The 20,168-nt window shown below is 58.4% G+C and overlaps 1 protein-coding gene across 2 annotated transcripts in view; it reads left to right on the forward strand.

The window, feature by feature from the left end:
- The first annotated feature begins 211 nt into the window (after positions 1 to 211).
- The window catches only part of ITGB3 (integrin subunit beta 3), a 34,573-nt gene continuing 14,616 nt past the window's right edge, over positions 212 to 20,168 (forward strand). Inside the window, exons 1-14 of one of the 2 annotated variants that reach the window (XM_080369275.1) lie at positions 212 to 416; positions 5,529 to 5,614; positions 9,893 to 10,085; positions 12,105 to 12,357; positions 12,870 to 13,032; positions 13,627 to 13,788; positions 13,947 to 14,042; positions 14,254 to 14,343; positions 14,723 to 14,857; positions 15,285 to 15,714; positions 17,963 to 18,185; positions 18,409 to 18,509; positions 18,638 to 18,757; positions 19,801 to 19,967. In XM_080369275.1, coding sequence (XP_080225401.1) covers positions 359 to 416; positions 5,529 to 5,614; positions 9,893 to 10,085; positions 12,105 to 12,357; positions 12,870 to 13,032; positions 13,627 to 13,788; positions 13,947 to 14,042; positions 14,254 to 14,343; positions 14,723 to 14,857; positions 15,285 to 15,714; positions 17,963 to 18,185; positions 18,409 to 18,509; positions 18,638 to 18,757; positions 19,801 to 19,967 — 2,277 coding nt within the window. In that variant the 5' untranslated portion in view covers positions 212 to 358. Of the gene's footprint in view, positions 417 to 446; positions 1,505 to 5,528; positions 5,615 to 9,892; positions 10,086 to 12,104; positions 12,358 to 12,869; positions 13,033 to 13,626; positions 13,789 to 13,946; positions 14,043 to 14,253; positions 14,344 to 14,722; positions 14,858 to 15,284; positions 15,715 to 17,962; positions 18,186 to 18,408; positions 18,510 to 18,637; positions 18,758 to 19,800; positions 19,968 to 20,168 lie in introns of those variants that run through there. The other variant, XM_080369276.1, reaches the window with a different exon arrangement.

Consider the following 20,168-nt stretch of genomic DNA (forward strand, 5'->3'; position numbering starts at 1 on the left):
ATTAAACCCCCGTGAAAGAGCCTATGGGAAAGAGCCTGTTACCAGCCCCAGGGCTGTAGGTCACCAGCGCTGTGTACTTGCTGCCAGCGTTTATTAGGTCCTTGTCTGAGCTGAGCGAGTAAAAAAAGCCAAGAGGAGCTGCAGGCAGAGCGGGCGGGGGCACTGCCTCACTCAAAACTGAGTGATGAGCCAGCGCAGTTTCCTCCGGCCGGCCGCGCTCGTCATGTGTGTCATACACCCAGACTCATGATTCATCTCTCGGACTACTCAAAACCTCCAGCTGGCCCAGAGCTGCTCTCCATCGCTCACGGCGGGGCTGGTCCACGAAGCCCCCCACGTCCGGGGCTCGGAGGAGAAGATGGAAAAACTCTACATGACTCTGGGGGTCCTCATGCTCTGCGCTGCTGGCGGCTGGGGTAGGTTTATAGCCCGTAGCATTGTTGCTTGCTGAAAGCCAGGTCATTTAGTGATTACCTTGCCTGTTATTTCACAAAATCCCAGGACTTTCTGCATTCCCAGGGTCTGTGATTTCCCAGGAAAATCACTCGGAGGGGGAGCTGGCAGCCTGAAACTGCAGCGCGGCTCCCAAACCCAAAGCACCGCTCGAGCCGTTGGGTTTTGGCCGGGACGGGGCTGGGAGCATTTCTCCAAGATGTTACAGGGTCAAGACATGGTTTGGTGCGTTATTTGCACGCTGGGTGTGGCAAGTTCATATTCTCTTCTCTACCTACGTTGTGTTTGGCTCCGGGTACCGGTTTGTAATGGAACGACTGGGGTGTGACTTGTGCTTCGTCCCTCATCAACAGAAAATAGGCTGGGAGAGTTTGCAGGGCAGTAGCCACCGTGTCCGTGTCATTTTAAGGGCAGGGGGTGTATTTATGTCAGCGTTGCTGTCTTGTGTTATTTTTTTCTCATGCTGTTCCAGTGCTTTTCGTTAAAAACTCTGGTTTCTGACATCAGGTGACTTCAGGACAAATATAGTTTTTATTTAAAAAAAGATTTTCCAGTATCTGTAGTGTGGAGAAGCAGGCTAGAAGAGTGCTGCCTCCTCCCCAGGTGTGTTTCCAGGGGCTTAAAGTAAATCCTGCAACTGCAAACTGGTGTGGGGTTTTCAGGTCCTGATTTATAAATCAGTCCCATTGTTTTCAAGGCCAGACTCGAAGGGGGTTGGGGCAACGTTGTTCTGTCTAAAGAATTCCAGACTTCGGTGAATTCCCAGGAACAGCCTGAGGCTCCAATCTGCTGCCAGAGCGAGCTGTCATCAGTACAGGACATAGGATAACCCCTGGAAGAGCCTGAGTTTATAAAGTGGCAGTTTGGGGCTGTGCAAGTGATTTCTCTGGTGCCTGTCATCAGCTGAGCTCAGCTTGGGGCATCCCATCTCCGGGAAGATGTTGGCAGACAGGGAGAGGTTCAGAGAAAAGAGCCCCAGGATGGTGTGGGCAGACCAGCCAGAAAAGCCCAAATCCTTACCCCTGAGCCAAGCAGAAAGACCAGAGAGGATGTAAGTATGGTTTGTATGTTTATCGAGTTTTCTGAAATTTCTTTCTCAAGTTTTCTGCGTGCACATTCTTGCTCAAGTTGGCAGAGGGGGAAAAAACAAAGTGTATGGGTGGCTCCTCCAGTATGTAGAGGGGTTACTTAGAGTGCAGATTGGGGACTGAGTAATTTTCTCCAGCCAGGGAAGGGTAATGCTCAGCCACAGGCGTCTGGGGTAATTTAAGTGCATCATTTCACCTCACTTGGGGCCACAATGCCGCCCAGCCCCAGGCGGGTGGGTCCCATGCTGCCCAGTTTACCTCCCGTTTCCCTGTATTTCATGTGCTAGGGTTATTTAAATTTTTTTTAAAAGCCTGAGTTTTTAGGATCAGATCATTATATGAGACCAGCTGCTTTCATGGTAAAAAAATGCAGCTTTTGTACTGGGGTTTATTAGTTTTTATGGCTGGAAAAACAAGCCCCAGAAAATGAGGGGGGGAAAAGTAAAGAAAAAGCACAGAATTTATTAGTTTAGGCTGTGCTGGGATCTTGTTAACGTGCTCACAGCCAGGCAGTGCCCTGAGTCTGGGAAGTGGTGCTGGGCACTCTCAGGGCCAAAACCTGAAGGGACTTAAGCTGCCCATCCTCCACCTGTGCTTTTGCCCTGCATCACCCCGGGGTCCCCGCTGCCCACCTCCCTCGCCCACAGCCCTGCCCCGGCCAGGCAAGCAAGTGCTGGAAATGCCAGAACAGAGAGATTTCCCCGCAGTGAGGGAGGGGGTGAAGCTGCCTGCTCGCGGCAGGACCAGCCACATGTTTGGATGGTGATAACTGCCCTGTGTTAATTACCACTGGCGCCCGGGGGATGTCGGCCCCTTCCCAGGGGGAAGGGATGGCCATGCTCCACCCGACCCCCAGTGTAGCGCAGCCAAGAATGGCTCTGGATGGTGCTGGAGGTTGGGGAAGGGTCCTCTACCCCCAGGCATGTGTCTTGGTTATGGAGAGATGGAGACCAAGGGGACCACAGGGCTGCGTGAGTCTGGGGCAGGTGCCGACCTGCAGGGACCCCCCAGGCAAAGCCAGATGTAAGGGCAGACCCCAGGGCGGCCTTGGACATGGCAGCATCCCTCTTGTGGACCCCCATGCTGCAGCCCTGTTAACCCCATGTGCTTCTCCCCAGCCATGCGGCCGCTGCTCTGCCCAGGCAGGACAGCCCAGCTTGTGGCCCCCGTTCCAAAATCAACCAGAAAATTGGGTTTACATCTCCAGCGTGGAGGGGGGACATCAGATCGAGGACCCATGAGCTGTGGGGTCGTAGCAGGAGGGCAGGAAAGGAAACCACCGGGGTCCAGAGGCTGTGCACAGGCAGGAGGTAATTTGTACCAGATGCTGGAGAGCAGATGAGCTCTGCAGCCCAAAGGGACAGTCCTGGGGCTCATTAGCCCCAGAGCTCAGGTTTCGCGGCACGAAGAGGCAAAAAGGAGGCAGCCAAGGGTTTGGCTGGCAGATATGAGCTTGGAAATCCCCCACATCATGTTTCAGTGCAGCCAGATCTTGCTGACAGCAGGCTTAGCACTGCACAAGGGAAACTGAGGCAGACAGCGGTTGAGTGACTTGGCTGAAGTCACAGTGCGTCTCACATCCCGGATGCTGGTGTGAGCCCTGGGTCCTGTCCCTTTTCTGGGAGCATGGCTGGAGCACCCATGGGTGCCAGGGACCCTTGTCAGCGCCGCAGTTTGCCAGCAAGCTGGGTGCTGGGGCAGAGCCAGGTGACCAAACCATCCTACCGCAAGTTAAACCCACTGCAGAGGGAACAAACCTCAGCAAACCTGGCCAGGAGCATTGCTGGTGGTACCAGGTGCTATAACCCTGCCCCCAGCCACGGCGGCTGTGAGTCAGCAGCTGGACACGGCTGCTGCTGGGAGGGACGTGAGAGTGGAAAGCAATGAAACTCCTGGAACAGGGCTGGTGGCTACCTGGCACCTCTCCCCCCATCCCTGACCAGTGGCGCATGGTGCTGGTCCAGGTATCCAAGCATCAGGGCTCCCCAGCGACCTGCAGCTTTGGGGGCTGTTCCCATGCTTGGGCATGTGGCCCCAGGGTTGGCAGCTCTAAGAGTTTAATCCTAAGCATCTGGAGCTGCCAGGGCCTTCCCCAAGGGCTGGCAGGGTAATGCCTCCCCTGCTGTCCCTGGAGGGCTGAGCTGCTGCCAGCCATGCGGAGCTGGCTCCCAGCTGCACGGCACGGTGCAAATCCAAGGCACGCGCCCTGGTGCTGGGCTGCAGCCACCGGCGCTTGGCAAGGCAGGAGGGATTTCACACGGACGCAGCGGGAGCAGGCGTGGGAAGCAGGAGCTGGTGCTGTTGGTGCCACTGCTGCTTTCTGAGAGCCCTTTGCCTTCCCACTGCCAAGCCCTGGCCATCCAGACCTGTCCACCCAAGGATGCGCTGTTGCTGCTAACACGTCGCTCAGTGTCCTGGTGCAGAAAGCACCAGAGATCAACCTGTTGCTCTTTTGGACAATGCTAAATTTCAAATCTTTCCCATCCTCGCATGCTACAGCCGGGTATTGTGGTGTAGAAAGAGAGATATGGGAGCAGATCCACCCCAAAGGTGGTGCTGAGCCAGCAGCTGGGCGTTTAATTTAGTCCCCCTGCGTGAGACAAGCAAGGAGCGTGGGTGGCAGAGGTCTGATGGGGCCACTGGCCCCGGGGCATGTCCCCAAGCACGTCCCTTCAGGGCAGCCACAGCGTGTCCAGCTCAGCCTGTGACACCAGCCTTGTACAGACACACACACCCGTGACACGCTGCACACACAGCTGCCATGCACGCACGCACACACAGACACGCATGCACGCTCCCGCTCCCAGGCTGCATACCGGTGGGCATGAGCACATGATGCCATTGCTGTGGTTCTGCCCAGACCAGAAACCTGACGACATTGTCCCACTGTTTCCTTTCTGCTTTGTGTTGCATTTCCTGCGGCCGGCTGCAGAAAACACTGCGCTTTCTGCTTGCAGCTGCCCAGGAGAGCCCTGGGCGGGGAGGGGGGGACACGGGGCAAAGGGGAGTCCCCAGCACCCGCTGCTCCACGCCAGCATCCCCCAGGCTCCCCAGGCTGCAGCGTTCCCCCAGCCAAGCAGGCACATGGCTGCGGTCTGCTCTACCCAGGGAATCCTAAACCTCTGCCAAGACGCTTGTGCCCCAGGAGGGAGGAAGAGCTGAGGGTGACACCGCTGCGGCCGTGCCCCCCGCCGCTCGTCGCAGCGGGAACCGCAGAGCGGCACAGCCCTGGCTCTGCCGGAGGAGCTCCTTCTGCTCGGGCCAACGCAGGTGCTGCCCCAGGGCCCCTGTGGGCATTTTGGGGCCCTTTAATCCCCACCACGGAGTCGCTGGCCTTCACGACTGGTGCCAACACGTGTCTTCCAAAGTCCCCTTGGCCGCTGCCCCGGACAGAGCCCAGCCTTTGCCCAGCGCATCGGCACAAAATGCCACCAGCGTGTCTCCGGACTCATGCCCTCTCCCTCCCCTCCCTTCCCTGGGTTTGAACCCGAGCCGAGATCACCCACTGAGTTTACCATCTGCACCAGGTGGCACTGACCCCCCCGGGTCAGGGGCGGTGGGAAGCGGTGGCGGTACCCCACCCGCTTGGGGGGCTGCGGGTACACGCTGCACCCCTGGGAACGGCCCCCTCCCTGCTGCCCCAGGCTGTTTGCTGGGAGGCACAAGGGGAGACGTCTGCGCCCTCCCTGCCAGCGGTGGGGGCTTCACTCCAACACACGCACCATTGCAGGGATGGAGGGACCAGTAAGGAGCTGGCAGATAGGAACTGGTGCTCAGTCCTGGGCAGGATGAAGCCCAGCTGGTAGCAGGCTGGGGAGGTGGTTATAAAAGGGGCCAAGAGGCAGCACCTGGGGTCTGGGGCTGGGAAAGGGGTCGGAATAGAGGGGCTGTGTCTGCTCCTGAAGGTGTCGGCTGAGCAGTGGGACTTCAGGGCATGTGAGCCCCGGGTTCTGCAGGCTGTCACCGCTCTCTGTTTTGCTGTTTCAGGGGGTAACATCTGCACCACCCGCGGGGTGAACTCCTGCAAGCAGTGCCTGGCCGTGAGCCCCCTCTGCGCCTGGTGCTCTGCAGAGGTAAGAGCTGGGGGGCGGCTGAGAAAGGGCTGAAGCGGGTCCCCGAGCCGGACAGGGGGTGTGTAGGAAGGGATGAGCCTCTGGGTTGTGTGATGGGCGCTGATCCCTGCGTTACAGCCACAGCCTCGGTCTCCATCTGTTCCCACTGTGTCTAAAAGCATTCCTGGGTGGCATCTGGCTCAGACCACAGCTCCAGACGTGCATACATCACAGGGCTCGTGCTGCCTGCTCCTGCCTTGCTCTGAAAATCTGCCCCTCACCTGGGAGGTGGTGGGAGCCACGTCAAGGTGGCTGGGAAATGCTGATGTTTCAACTGGGAATTCACTTTGTCTTTCAAAAAACGTACATTTGAAAACTTAGTTTATTTTTGGTTTCCTTTTTGAAAACCCATCGTGAAGCTCTGGCTAAAGGAGCTTAAATGTTAGAAGGACTGGAAAGGGAAGGAAGCCTAGAGGGAGGAAAAAAATACTGATTAGAAGTTAGGGTTTGGGTTCAAAACCTTTTTTTTTTTTTTTCATTGTAAAGGGAGGGAAAGGAAGACAAGGTGTCTAGTTTTGGTTACTGAGCTAAAGAGGATGTGAGAACTGAGTTGTGGTTCTGAAGTCACCCTGTCTGGGTAGGTGGGAGCCTGGGGACATCTGCCCCGCTCCCCTCCAAAAATGCAGCCCTGGGGGTTAGTCCGTCAGGGAGGTAAAAGGAGGGAGTTTCCCGGCAGTGGGAGAGCAGCCCCAGGGCAGCGACTGGGGAGGTGAGGCTGGGATGGGGAGAGGTGATGAAACCTCCTCCTGGGCTTTGCGGCCAGAGCCCGTTCCCCCTCTGGCAAGGCTTTCCTTGTTTTCTGCTTCTCCATCCCTGAAGCTCTGCTTCCTCCAGCTGTGCCCGTGGTGCCCACTTGGACTAGGGAAAGAATGGGGGAAAGCGATCCAAGCTGGAAAACGCCGCTGGATCATGCCCGCGTGGCCTGATGCTTTGGGGTCAGCGTGTATCTGGGGAGGGGGTGCCTCCGCTTGCTGTGCCCAGCAGATAGCCGGGATCTCGGTGTGGATAAAGATGCTTGTGTGCCCCATCTTATCTCCGGCGGGGAGTGGCTGAAGGGTGATAAGGACCCTGCTCCCCTCTCCGGAGGGGAATGGCTGGCTGGGCTGGGCTCGTCCTTCCCAGCCTCTGCTCCTGGGCTGGGCTGGTGTCTTGACACTGCGGTGGGGGCTGTGATGAGCTTTTTTTTTTTTTTTTTTTTTTCCTTCAGATCAGCAAAGGTTTCCAAAAAAGGAAATATTTCCAGTGCTGCTCAGAGCTGTGCTCATGGGCAGACGTGACAAGCAGCGAGGGAGCCGTCCCGCTGCCAGCAAGCGGCCCCCAGAGAGCCGGGCTGTGCAAGCTCTGCTCAGCAACTCTGCCTCCAACATCTGGACCACATTGTCTTAATTTAGCAAATGAGGGCTTTTTCTGTGGGCTTGTTTAATTTCCCTGGAGTGGGGGAGGTCTCTGATACTGTGCCCCCCCCTCCCCTTTTTTTTTTTAAAGGGACAGTGCCTTTATTTGTGCTTCTGCTCCCACTGCAGCCCTTGCCGAGCAGCGTGGCCTTCCCGAGGACCAGGGGTTATCAGCCACTCCTGCTCCGTCCTGGGTTTGGATGGACGGATTTCATTGTGGCTTCTTGCGATCACTGACCCCACCGAGTGCTGATGCAGAGGAGAATTGCATTTTACTTATTTCTCAGAAACTTTGACCACTCTTACCCACAAATAGATGTGCCCATCCACTCGCTTTTCCTTTTGGAAAAAGTCAGCTGAACCTTAACACTGAGACGTGGCTCTAAAATCCCTTTGGAGACTATCATGACGTCTTCCAGGGTCTCACCCAACTGAAATGTCACCCGCTGTGGTTCCCTTGGAGGAAAGGTGGAGGCAAGGCTGGACCAGGCTTTGATTTTAGAGAAGCTGCTGGAAGGTTTTAGCTTCATCTGCAGAGACATCTCTCTTTGGGTGCTCCCAGGAGCTCTCCTGCAGAGAAGCTGATGCTGCGTGTGGTTGAAAACAGAGAAGCTGTGGGGATGCATGAGTTCCCGCAGCCTCCCTGCCCAGCAGCAAGGGAGCTGGGGGATGGAGCTGGCTCTGCCAGCCCCCTGCCTGACCCTGCCCTCGCTCACGGGGTCTGGAGGCAGCCACCAGGGGATAAAATCATCAGCTTTCCCATCCTGGAGCTGGGGAGTATCCCTGCAAAGGGCTGTGGGGTGGCTTTTGACAGCGGGGTGGGGATATCCACCCCCCCCCCCCCCCCGCAGCATCTCTGCGGTGGGGAGCTGGTGCTGGTGGGGCTGTGCTGGCAGGGAAGTGGGGTTTGTGGCATGTGTGGCAGTGGACGAAGTCCCTGCGCTCGGAGTTTGTCACCAGCAAGCCTGGGCTGCCTCTGGGTTGTCCTACCTGGGGCTGTGTCCCAGTTGCTGAGTCAGCACGGCTGCGGAGACTCGGGTAAAATACAGGCTGGGGGCTGTGAGGGCCTCGTGGCCAAATGCCCCTTTGATGCCACAACAACTTTTTCCTTTGTCTTTTGCAGTAGTTTTGTGGCTGGGGCGGCTCCTGTGACTCCCGAGTCAATTGTAATATTTAGGGCTCCAGGGAAAGGAGAAGGATGCAGCCCTGGGGTTAAATAGCTTCCCCGTGGGAATCCCACAGCAGGAATGATGCTGCTGATCCCAGAAGGTGCTGCGTGCCCTTTTGGGTCCTGGAAGTTCCCCAGGATCTCCAGGTATTGCCCAAGAGCCCAGCACCACAGTTAAAAACGTGTCTGCCCAGCCCTCTTTTTCACCCGCGTGTTTTCCCAGTGATTTCCCTGCCTGGGACAGGAATGTAGGTGATGATTGATGGGATCTGGAGTAAATCAGGCACCTCTTCCCGCAGCAGGGAGCCCCGCGGGGCGGGCGCGTGCAGTGGAGCTAATTTGGAGGGATGACTTGTCCTCTTCGCCCACGGCATGCTGTCCAGGCGGAGAGGGTGGGAGCAGGGGGCCGCGGGGGAGAACACGCCTGCTGATGTATTTTCTGGCTATCACTTGGCCACCACTTCCAGAGGGCTGTAGGCCAACCAGGGCCTCTGACACTGTTTGCATTTTTCTACTTGTTTCTGTCAAACACACGCATTTGCTCCGGGGTTCAGCCAGCCGGGAGCTGGGGGAGATGATGGCCTGGATGGGGAGCCGCTCCGGTGCTGGGGGGCTGCGGCATCGGGATCCAGCTTCCCAGGAGCCCGGAGGGAGCTGAACCAGCCCCAGCAGGACCTGTGCCACCTCCCTTCGCTGCAGGGAAAGGCTGTGCTGGTCATCTGCTGCGGGACTGTGAATGTAGAAAGTTTTAGGCTGTGGGAGGGAAATGGAGAAACCTTCTGGAGGCGAGGGTGGCTGCTGCCTGGCCGGGAATGTACAGCAGCAGATCCTGGCAGTGTTGGGCTGGGAAAGAAATTCTTCCCATATTTGTCTTCATGAGAAACCAAAAGGACGGGAGCCCTTCTGACTGTGCCGTGATAAGGGCGAGAAGCCGGGAGCTTTCTAGGAAAGGAAGGACGGGGCCGGAGCCCCACCGTGACTCCACGCTTTGGGCTTCCTGCCCCTGATGGGCACTTGACGGCTGCTCCTGCAGCCCCGTTGCCTTTTTGCTCCTTTTTTGGTTCTCCTCTCCCCAGCCAGCTCATCCGGCAGGAAGCTGGAGAGCTGCAGATAAGCCTGACCCGTTCCCGGGCAGGAACTGAGCGCCATTCCCTGCGATGGGCTCACCCGCAGCGGGCTTTCCCCTGCTCGCAGCAGGACTTCTAAGGGAACGTGATGAGAAAATGGAGGGAAAAGGTGCCTTGCCTTTTGCCAAAGTTTAGAAAACAACAAAAAAAAGTCCCGGGCTCTGCCGCTCACCCCCAGCCTGCCATCTTCACATCCCGCCTCACCCAATTCGACCATCCCACATAGACGCGCTTTCCTTATAGCTTTGCCAAACCTCAAAGCTGAGGTTCCAGCTGCCGGGAGTCAGGATGGGGTTCGGCAGGGATATGTTATCCATCGCTCCTTGGTGGAGGTGCTGAGCTCTGCCGCAGAGCACAACAGACCAGAACCTTCTCTGAACCCCAGCAGGACTTGTTGGTCCTGGATCCCCTCTGCCTGCAACCTCCTTTGAGGAGAGACCATGGGTCCCCAAAAGCCTCTTATCCTGCTCTTGCGTTAGGTGTGATAAAGCTGGGGGTCTCTCCTTAACCCTGGGGGGACCTGGGTCCTGACCGTGTCCCTCTCCTGCAGGTCATGTTGCAGTCGTCCCCTCGCTGTGACCTGCGTGCCAACCTCCTGCAAAACGGCTGCGGGCAGGGCTACATCGAGTTCCCCACCAGCAGCGTAACCATCCTGGAGGACCGACCCCTCAGCAACAAGGGCTCGGGGGGCTCCACCACCACCCAGATGAGCCCCCAGAAAATACAGCTGAACCTGCGGCCGGGTAAGACCCCCCAGCTGCTGTGGGAGCGGGAGATGTAGTGGGAAATAACCCAAAGGCTCAAGCAACGAATGAGCCATCGCTATGGCCATGGCTAGAGCTGTCTTGTGTCCGTCAAGGGCAAGGCCAAGCTGGGGGCTGCACCGACCCTCCAGGCACATCCCTGGTGGGCAGTTAGGCTGGCTGCAAGCTGTTCTCTGCTGTTCAGTCTCTTGGATCAGTCCTGTGTATCCTGAGGGGCAGGGCAGGATGCAACTTCAACAAGAAGCTTCTTTTATAAAGCCCTTTAGATGTCAGCTACTGCTGCTGCACTCTGAACGCCTCAGTGGAGGTCAGCTCGTCTCATAAGCCGTGGAGCAGCTGGCAGGGTTGGAATACCAACAGGTCGCTGTAATTTCCCAGGCTCATTTCAGCCAGGCAAACTGGAGCCAACTGACTGTTATGGTTGTTTGCCAGCACTGAGGAGTTTCAAACCATGCCAGGCAGGAGGCAAAACTAACAAACGCCACTTGCCCAAGGTTACAAAACTGGTTTGGGGAACACGGAGTGAGTGATACCATCGCCCTGCTCTGCCCTGCGAGTAGCCCACCCCCAGCCTTCCACTCGCCGATGGCTCTTCCAGGCTCAGCAGGAACAATTCTGGTTCCTTGTGCTCAGTCAAGCCCTGGGGCCAGGTACTGGTGGCCGATAGCACGTGGCATGCTGTGTTCATCCCTGGGCCTGGCCAAGAGTCCTGTCCCACCTGAATGACGGCAGTCTGAAGTGTCCCAATGCAATGGGGACATCCGATGCCATGGGGACATGTGGCTGCTCAGTGGCCCTTGCTCTGTTCAGGTCTAAAGCTGTGGCAGGAGGCGGGAGGTGTGCTGCTCTGGAGAGGAACGGAGGCAGGGTGCAATGCCCTGAGTCTCTGTTCCTTGGATGCAGAAGAAGACACCCCACCCACCCCCAGCCTGATACCATCTCTGCCCAGCCAAGTCTTAGCGTAAGTCATCTGCCTTGACTCATGAATCAAGACCAAACGCTGGAGGATGTAAGCAGGACAAGTCACAGCCCACGTTCCACAGACTTGGAGTCCTCGTGGTTTTAGCTCAACAAGGAGGAAAGATGCTGTCTGAGCACACAGCTGGGACCCCTGCCTGTGTGGTGGCGCTCCTGGAAGGGGACGGAGGCTCTCGACTTTCTCCATCCTGAAAGTCAGAAGGCGACACACCAGTTTAGAAGGGAATATGAAAACATTAACAATTTAAGCCCAATTAAAGCTTTTTTCCTCAACATTTGAGGTGTTCTGAGAAAGCTGCAGCTGTGCCCCAGTTTACATTTCAAAGAAGCTGTTTCAAAGAGCAGCAAGAAAGAACCTTCGTGTTTTTTAAAAGGCAGAATGAAAACGTCAACCCAAAGCATTTTTAGCTTTTTTGGGTTTTTTAAGTGCAAAAGTCATCAAATCTGGCCTGTTCCCCAGAAGGTTTTGTCTAAGGAGGTTTTTGTTTCATTGGAAAATGTTTCACTAACAATTTCCCAGAAGAAGCTGGGAGGAGCCAAGAGGAAAGGGAAGGAACAGGGATGGGGGAGGCCCTGGGAGGTGCCTGGAGTTCCTTGGGAGCTCGGAGAAGTCTGAAGCAGCCAGGCAGCCCCTGGCAATCCCTGCAGACCTGCTGCCCACCTGCCGGGTGTTTCACCCTCTCTATCCAACCGTGTTGGTCACACTGTTCGTGCAGGGCACCCTGGGGGTCAGCTCGGAGAGGGAGGATCTGCTGACAGCCTGGCCACCACAGGTCTGGAGAACAGGACCCAAACGCCACATTCACATCTCCAAGGGGTGCATGGCACACCTCCCACCAGCACCCTGCCCTGAGGGCCTTACCCCTGGGTCTGTTTAACTGTGGTGTTCTCCTTCCAGCAGCTTCAAGCCACCTCCTTGGCTCCTGCTGACCCCACAGGCTTTCTCCCTAGCCCTGTGGTGAGCCCCCGTGGCTCCTCCCGGGAGCCGATCTCTCACCCCGCTGCCTTGTCACATTACAGATGACTCCCAGACCTTTCGTGTCCAAGTGCGTCAAGTGGAAGACTACCCCGTGGACATCTACTACCTGATGGACCTGTCCAACTCCATGAAGGATGATCTGAGGAACATCCAGAATCTGGGCACAAACCTGGCCAGCGAGATGCGCAAGCTTACCAGCAACCTCCGCATCGGCTTTGGGGCCTTTGTGGACAAGCCTATTTCCCCCTACATGTATATCTCTCCTCCACAAGCCATCACAAACCCTTGCTATGAGTAAGTTCCAGGCTGAGGAAGTCCTCTAAGGGCCAGAAGTTAATGGGACATCACTGGAACGTGGCTGGAGATCCATACCAATGGATTTCAGCAGGGAGCTGGGCGCCTTCTTTTGGGCAGGGTTTAAACCTGGTTGTGATGCACGTTCTGCTGGCACAGGGAGCAACAGCAGGTCTAAACTAAAAGTATTGTTGTCACTGAAAAGCTTTTAAGGGAACAATTGGGTTTACACCATTTTTTCAGGAGAGATGTAGAGGGTCGAAGAAAGGGACTCCTAAAAACCCCAGCAGGACAGAGGCTGGGAGCTGACCTGGGCCCAGCATCTCTAGAACATGTGGCTGGTTTTTAAAAGGTCCTTCACCAGCCTCCGGCTGTGTCCTCAGGCTCCTGGGGTGGTTGGGTGCCTCCAATGCATCCTGGATGGGACCACGGGATGCGAGATGGGTGCAGGGCAGGGATGGGAGCTGGAAGAGCCCTGTGAGCATCACACCCTGACTGCTTTTCTCCTGCAGGATTGGGGAAACCTGCCTGCCCATGTTTGGCTACAAACACGTCCTGTCGCTCACGGACGAGGTGACCCGCTTCAATGAGGAGGTGCGGAAGCAGAGTGTCTCACGCAACCGTGATGCGCCCGAGGGCGGCTTCGATGCCATCATCCAGGCCACCGTGTGTGACGTAAGGGGCAAGAAGATCTGGCTGGGGCCAGGAGAGGGTCATCAGGCTGGGCCTGATGGGTTGGCAGAGACCACCCAACCCCACCAGGACCATAATAAGCCCTGTGGAGCTGCTGTGGGGCTCAGATCTGGAGAGCGTGAACATCTCAGCTAGGACATTTCTAGACCAATAGCCAAGGCAAGGGAAGAGCAGGGCCCATAGGTGGTCCTGGGGGGAGAGAGGAGCAGGTGATCCCACGTCAGCCCTGCAGTAACCAGCCCAGAAGGGACATCATCTCCTGTGCCTGCACCTTGGTTTTGCTGGAAATGGGAGGGGTCGCATCCCCCAGTCATTAGCCACCTTGATTAACACTCTAGCAAATTAAAACCTGTCTTTCACCTGTACCAGCAGCCCATGCCCACCTGCCAGGCTCCACAGCCCACCCCAGCACTTCCCTGGGAGGGCGACTGCCCTCGCTTCCCTCTGCAGCGGCAGGCTGGTCCCTGTGGCCAAGCCGTGACCCGAGGTGGCAGCGAAGATGGTCGTGGGGCGCTGGCACGTAGGGCTGCCCTCAGTGCGTGCTGCCGCACAACTGGGAGCTGCCTTTCGCTGCAGGAGAAAATCGGCTGGAGGAACGATGCTTCCCACCTACTGGTCTTCACCACGGATGCCAAGACCCACATCGCGCTGGATGGCAGGCTGGCCGGCATCGTGCAGCCCAATGATGCCCAGTGCCACATCAACAAGGATAATTTCTACTCTGCCTCCACCACGCTGGTAAATGCTGACCCCTGTGTGGGGCTGTGGAGCCCAGAGCTCCTGTTGAGGATCCCCGTGGGATGGGAAAGGTGGTCCAGCTGCGGTTGGAGAGCGTGATGGGGACCAGGGTGGTTGGGGGTGCATGTTCCTAGGGTATAGCTTCTCCTCTTCCCCAGGACTATCCCTCTCTGGGTCTGATGACTGAGAAACTCTCACAGAAGAACATCAACTTGATCTTTGCTGTGACAGACACAGTTGTTGGCCTCTACCAGGTAAGAGCTGCTATGCAAAGCCACCTTCTTGGCGGGCTGGTGGGTCCTGAGGAGCACCCTTTGCGGCTGGCCTTGGGTGGCCAGACGTAGCTTGGTGGTCTCCTGCCCTATCAAAGCTCCCCGGGAAGTTCCCATGTGCCCGGACAGGGTTTGGCCCAGCAGTGGCACATTCACCCATCACGAGCAGCCCACGCTTATGATGTTTCTCCAGAACTACAGCGAGCTGATCCCAGGCACAACCGTGGGCACCTTGTCCAGAGACTCCAGCAATGTCCTGCAGCTCATAGTGGACTCCTACGGGGTGAGTGTGCAGTGCGATGGCCCCACAGCCACTTTCTCCCTCCCAAAATAACCACTGCTTCACACTGCAAACAGCCCAGACAGATCTGGCAGCTCCCCCAACCCCGAGCATCCTCCCTGCACCAGCTGTGAGCATCTGCCTCCACCCCCGCGTGCGGGGACCCTGGGGAAGGGCGATCACTGTGCTCGCTGCCCCTTCTATCCTCGAAGGCATTTCCCTGGGGGGGATGACGTAGCTGAGTCCTGAGAAAGACTCGGGGCACTTGGCTGCTTTCCCCTCTGCGTGAGAACATCGCTGGGGTGCTCGGGGGGACCCCTCCCAGGACCGAGCCCTGCCCAGCCTGTGCTGTCATCTTCATTGTTCCTCTCTCCTCCCCTAGAAAATCCGCTCCAAGGTGGAGCTGGAGGTGCGTGACCTCCCCGAAGAGCTGTCCCTGGCCTTCAACGCAACCTGCCTCAACGACGAGGTCATCCCTGGGCTCAAGTCCTGCGTGGGGCTCAAGATTGGGGACACGGTGAGGATCCAGCTCGTGGGATTGGTTTTTCTCCCCCTCCACGTAGCAGTGCTGCCAGCTCATCTGACACTTCCCTCCAGCACCCACTGGGTGACACGAGCCCTGTAACCTCTGCAGTGCAGAGAGGGGCCCAGCTGGGTGGGTGCGAGGGGGAAAATGCTTTTTTGAGCCTGCTGGATGCAGACTCTGTGGTCCCCTCGCTCAGTCTCACCACTGGCCACAGTGCATGGGATTTAGCTGTGGCAGGCAGGTGCCTGGTCCAGACCATGCCGGGACAGCTTCGAAAAGCCCCAAGAGGGCTTTTTGCCTTTGTAGCCAAATGGTGGGTCCCATTTCTGGGCTCCTAAAGCTTGGGGACGGAGTGGAGCAGGTACCCCAATACCATGCTGGCGGTACTGACACCCCGATGCACCCTCTTGCCTTCCAGGTGAGCTTCAGCATCGAGGCCAAGGTGCGGGGCTGCCCACGGGAGCGGCAGAAATCCTTCACCATCAAACCCGTGGGCTTCAAGGACAGCCTGACGGTGATGGTGAACTTCAGCTGCAACTGCTACTGCGAGGGCCAAGCCGAAGCCAACAGCTCGTCCTGCAGCCGAGGCAACGGCACGCTGGAGTGCGGCGTGTGCCGCTGCAACCCCGGGCGCCTGGGCTCGCACTGCGAGTGCTCGGAGGAGGAGTACAACCCCTCGCAGCAGGACAACTGCAGCCCCCGGCCAGGCCAGCCCCTCTGCAGCCAGCGCGGCGAGTGCATCTGCGGGCAGTGCGTGTGCCACAGCAGCGATTTCGGGAAGGTGATGGGCAAGTACTGCGAATGCGACGACTTCTCCTGCGTCCGCTTCAAGGGCCAAATGTGCTCAGGTGAGTGCTGGGATCCGGGCGCTTGCGCTGCCCGAGCTCACGGAGGAGGACGACACCGACACCCGGCTCCTCTGGGGCTTGTCCCATGCGTTGTCCCCACCTCCAGCTCCCTCGCTGGAGCAGCCCTGGGTCTGGAGCGATGCCAGGGGAATGACTCCCTTTTTGGCAGCTGGTGTCACCTCCCGTGCCCGATAGCTGTTGGGGGGGTGATGGGCCAGAGGGTTAAAAAGCAGACCTCTGTCCCTACTCGGGCTCGGGAGCCCCTGAGTGGGCTGGGGGGCACCCAAGGAAGCAGCCCCGGGGTGCACGGGGCAGGGACCCTGCTCACATTGCAGCCCCCCACACGTCAGAGGCATTGCTCTGCAGGAGGAAACCCCAGGATGGAGGGAGAAGGCTGGGGAGAGGCAACTTCTCTCCTCCACCCAGTTCTTGAAGGCTCCCTGTTGGAAAAAGCATTGGGGAAGTAAATCCTCCCCCTTCGCTGGCTTGAAGCCTGTCCGCTCCTGAATATTCATCTCTTCCACCTGCTGCCAGGCACCCTGGCTGCTGCTGCTCTCAGCACCGGGGAGAGGAGCAGGTCCCTGAGTATTTCTCCCACGCCAGGGGCTAGGGAAGGAGCCCCTCTCTGCAAAACACCCGTCCCAAAGCATTTTCTTGCGTCCTGATGTGCCAGGGTCTCTTCCCCATCAGGAAATCCCCACCCAGGGTTTCTCCCACCAGTAAGCACCGAAGGCCTGAGTGAACCCCAGGGCTCTGCCCCATCTCCTGGCTTTTTTAGAGGATGTGGGAGAGGATGTGGGAGGGGTGGCAGCGCCTGAGACTGAGACATGAAGCGGTGGCATGTCCCGTCCAGGAGCAGAGCATCCCAAGTGTGATTCAAGGGGGGAATGACAGAGGGGTACCCCCTCCCTTTCCTGTCCCCAGCCTCCCTCCGTGAGCCCAGGTGAGGCAGCTGCTAACACAGTGCCAGAAAAGCCACCCCTTTCCTGCTGCAAGCCCCCAGATCCTCAAGAAAACATCAGTGCCCAAAGCTGATCCCACTCTGCTGGAGCCCAGGGCTGGGGATATGAAACCTGCTGGCCAGATGATCAGGTTCCTGCTCCCCAACATCCCCAAATCGAGTTTTTTGGGACCCCACCTGCCCCTCAGCCCAGTTCCTGGCTCAGGGCTGCTCTGTGCCGCTGGGATTGATCCCTTGTCTTAACAGCCTGCTGAGAACGGCGCCGGGAACTGGGGTTTTTCCCAGCTCCGAACAGTCCGTGTCCTCGATGCCCCTGGGGAGCCAGGACCTCCCCCTGCTCCCGCTGCCTGTTTGCACAAGGCCTGGGCAGGAGGGATGAAGGGCGATGATGAAGCACTGCCTCCAGCCTGGGCGAGCTGTTAATTAACCTGATCTGTCTGACCCCGTTGGCATCCATCCCGTCCCACTGAGCCACTTCTCCCCAGCCTCCCCGTCTGTTTCCATGCCCCGTCACCCGGTGCGGCACCGTTTTCCTGTGACTCAGCCCTAGTTCCTCATTAACGGGGTTACACATTAATTTCTCATGCTGGTGCCTCCGAGGCCGTAGTGGGTTGGTGCCCAGCTGATGCCTCGCCAGGAGCAGCATTCCCGATGCACCCCTGTGCGGTCGGGGATGGGGATGGGTTGGCACGTGCCAGCTCCGTGGTGTTTCCTCCGTTTACCGTGTCTTGTCTTTGAGCAGGAATCAGCCCAAATAGCTCCAGGCTTTGGCAGGATTTGAGCACGTCTGTCTGTCTGTCTGTCTGTCTGATTAAACCAGTCTCGGCGAGTGTGCAGAGCTTGTCGGGCTTTTCCCAGCAATCAGCTTCCCCTGCCTGGTCTGGGACTGGGAAACGAGTGGGATTTGGGGGGTTTGACCAGATGTTCTGACTCAATCTAAAGTTAAAAGCCGAAGTTTGCTCAGAGATGCATCTGATGGAGCATCTCCAGCTGTTGCAGCCAACCTGCCAGAGCTGGGGCAGCTCAGCCTGAAATCTGACAGGTTTTTTCTTGTTTGGGTGGGATACGAGGAGTGCTGGGGACACAGTGAAGGTTGAGGTTTGATGTGAGTTTTGTGCGCGCCACCCCAGGGTGGTGGAAAGGGGCTGTCCTGGGTGGCCGGTCCGCTTTGCCGTGCCGACGGAGCTGGAGCTGCCACTCTGGGTGCACGGGTATCCCAGATGGGTGACTGCTAATGGGATCTGTGGGGACACACGAGGGTTCTGATGCCTTCTGCGTTGTCCCCAGGCCATGGGCAGTGCAGCTGCGGTGACTGTCTGTGTGACTCGGACTGGACCGGTGACTACTGCAACTGCACCACCCGCACCGACACGTGCATGTCCAGCAACGGGCTGGTGTGCAGTGGCCACGGCTCCTGCGTCTGCGGCAAGTGCGACTGCACCCAGCCTGGATCCTATGGCGACACCTGCGAGAAGTGTCCCACGTGCCCGGACGCCTGCACCATCAAAAAGTGAGAGTGAGCAGAGAGCTGGGACAGGTCATACCCCATGGGGCAGCTGGCAGAGAGCTGGGATGGGTCATACACCACCAGGGAGCCGGCAGCAGGAGCTCTCACCAGCTGCAGCCCGGCTTGGTTGGGATTGCAGCGATTTCCGCAGCCTCAGACCGAAAGGTATGATGCTTCCCTGGGGAGAGCACGGGGGAGCTCACGGTACCTCCCTCCTCTTCCTCAGGGATTGCGTGGAGTGCAAGAAGTTTGAGCGGGGAACGCTGGCGCAGCAGCAGTCCTGCAGCCGCATGTGCCGCGACGAGATCGAGACAGTGCAGCAGCTGGGTAAGAGAGAGGAGACCCAACCCCCTGCCCGAAAGCGTGGAAATCCAGGGGGCTGCGTATGCCCTCAGCTTTCCCTCCGCATGTGCATCCCCCTGGCACGGGGGGCCCTGAGCCTCTTGCTCTGGCAGGTGACAGGGGCAAGGATGCCGTGAACTGCACCTACAAGGACGAGGACGACTGCGTGGTGCGGTTCCAGTACTACGAGGACGCCAGCGGCAAGTCCATCCTCTATGTTATCGAGGAGCCTGGTAAGACCCAGCTGCTGTGGTCGGGCTGGGGGGTGCAGAGCGTGCCGTGCTGGCTTTCTGCGCTGAATGGGAGGGTTCTGAGTGCCCTTCATAGCTCCCACCCCAGCCAGGCTCACGGGGTGCTGCGGTGGGGGGCTGAGAGGGGTTACAGAGCCGCTTTGTTCCCTGCTCCGTGCCACCGGGGCTGTGATTTCCTGCCTCTGTCTCACATTTCCCCACCACCTTGCTCACTTATTTCACCCCCACAGTGAGGCCAAGGACGGGGGCTCAACCTTCCCACCACCCTGATCCCGTTTTTGACTCCATGGGTGTGATTTTTCTCGAGAAGCAGGGAAGAGCTGGCTCCTGCTAGCCACACCGCGGCTGCATCCCAGGGCTGGGATACAGCAGCCCCCTGCCACGCAGAGCAGCCCCCGGGGTCTCCAGCGACCTCCAGGTCTGATTTCCAGCTGAGCCAGGGGCTGTGTGGCTACAGATCCTTGGAAAGCAGAGCCAGGAGGGCAGCTGCCAGCTCTCCTTACAACCGCCTGCCCTCGGCAGGGCTGCAGCCCACCCTCCGCAGCCCCTGTGCCGGCAGAGGGGAGGCAGGCAGGGGCTGGGGCAGCTGCTGGGGTTTGCACCAGATCTCACCACCCCGGTTTGGCAGCGCGGTGTTGACACACATCCAGGAAGCGGGGGCGATGCGGGGTGTCAGCCGGGCTGGTGGCTTGGGGATGACTTGGTCACTGATGTCATCCTCTGCCATGGGTGTGAGCGGTGATGCCCCAGCTTGGCACCCCAGCAACCCCTCGGGCTGCTCCAGCCTTGGGTGCAGACCCTCACCCTACAGACAGGAGTCCTGCACGTGCACCCCACGGATGGGACCCTCCGTTACAGAGCCTGCTGTGTTCAGGGCTGGAGGCTCCTGCTCCTTAACAGGGCAGGATGAAGCCCTCCTGAGACCAGAGGAGCTCCATGTACCCATGGCCAGGCAGCCCCAGAGCTGCTTTTAATTGTCCAAGGGGTGCTGAGCCCTCCCAACCCTGCCCTCCTCCCTCCTCCAGACTGCCCAAAGGGGCCAGACGTCCTGGTGGTCCTGCTCTCCGTGATGGGTGCCATCCTGCTCATCGGCCTCACCGCACTGCTCATCTGGAAGCTCCTCATCACCATCCACGACCGCCGGGAATTCGCCCGTTTCGAGGAGGAGAAGGCCAGGGCCAAGTGGGACACGGTGAGGGGCAGCGGGTTGGGTGTGCTGGGCAGGAGCCCCTGAATCCCGTGGGCTGAGTGGATCCAGATCCCAGTGCTCCCAGCAGGAGAGCCCAGCTGCTGTCTGTGGTCCCAGGGCGTAGTCCTCAGGGACCTGCTTGCCCCATCCCTCCCTGGAGCATGGCACAGTGTCACAGGCAGGACACGGGGTGACACTGCCAGC

Source organism: Falco punctatus (assembly GCF_963210335.1).
Source record: "Falco punctatus genome assembly, chromosome: 19".
Taxonomy (NCBI): Eukaryota; Metazoa; Chordata; class Aves; order Falconiformes; family Falconidae; genus Falco; species Falco punctatus.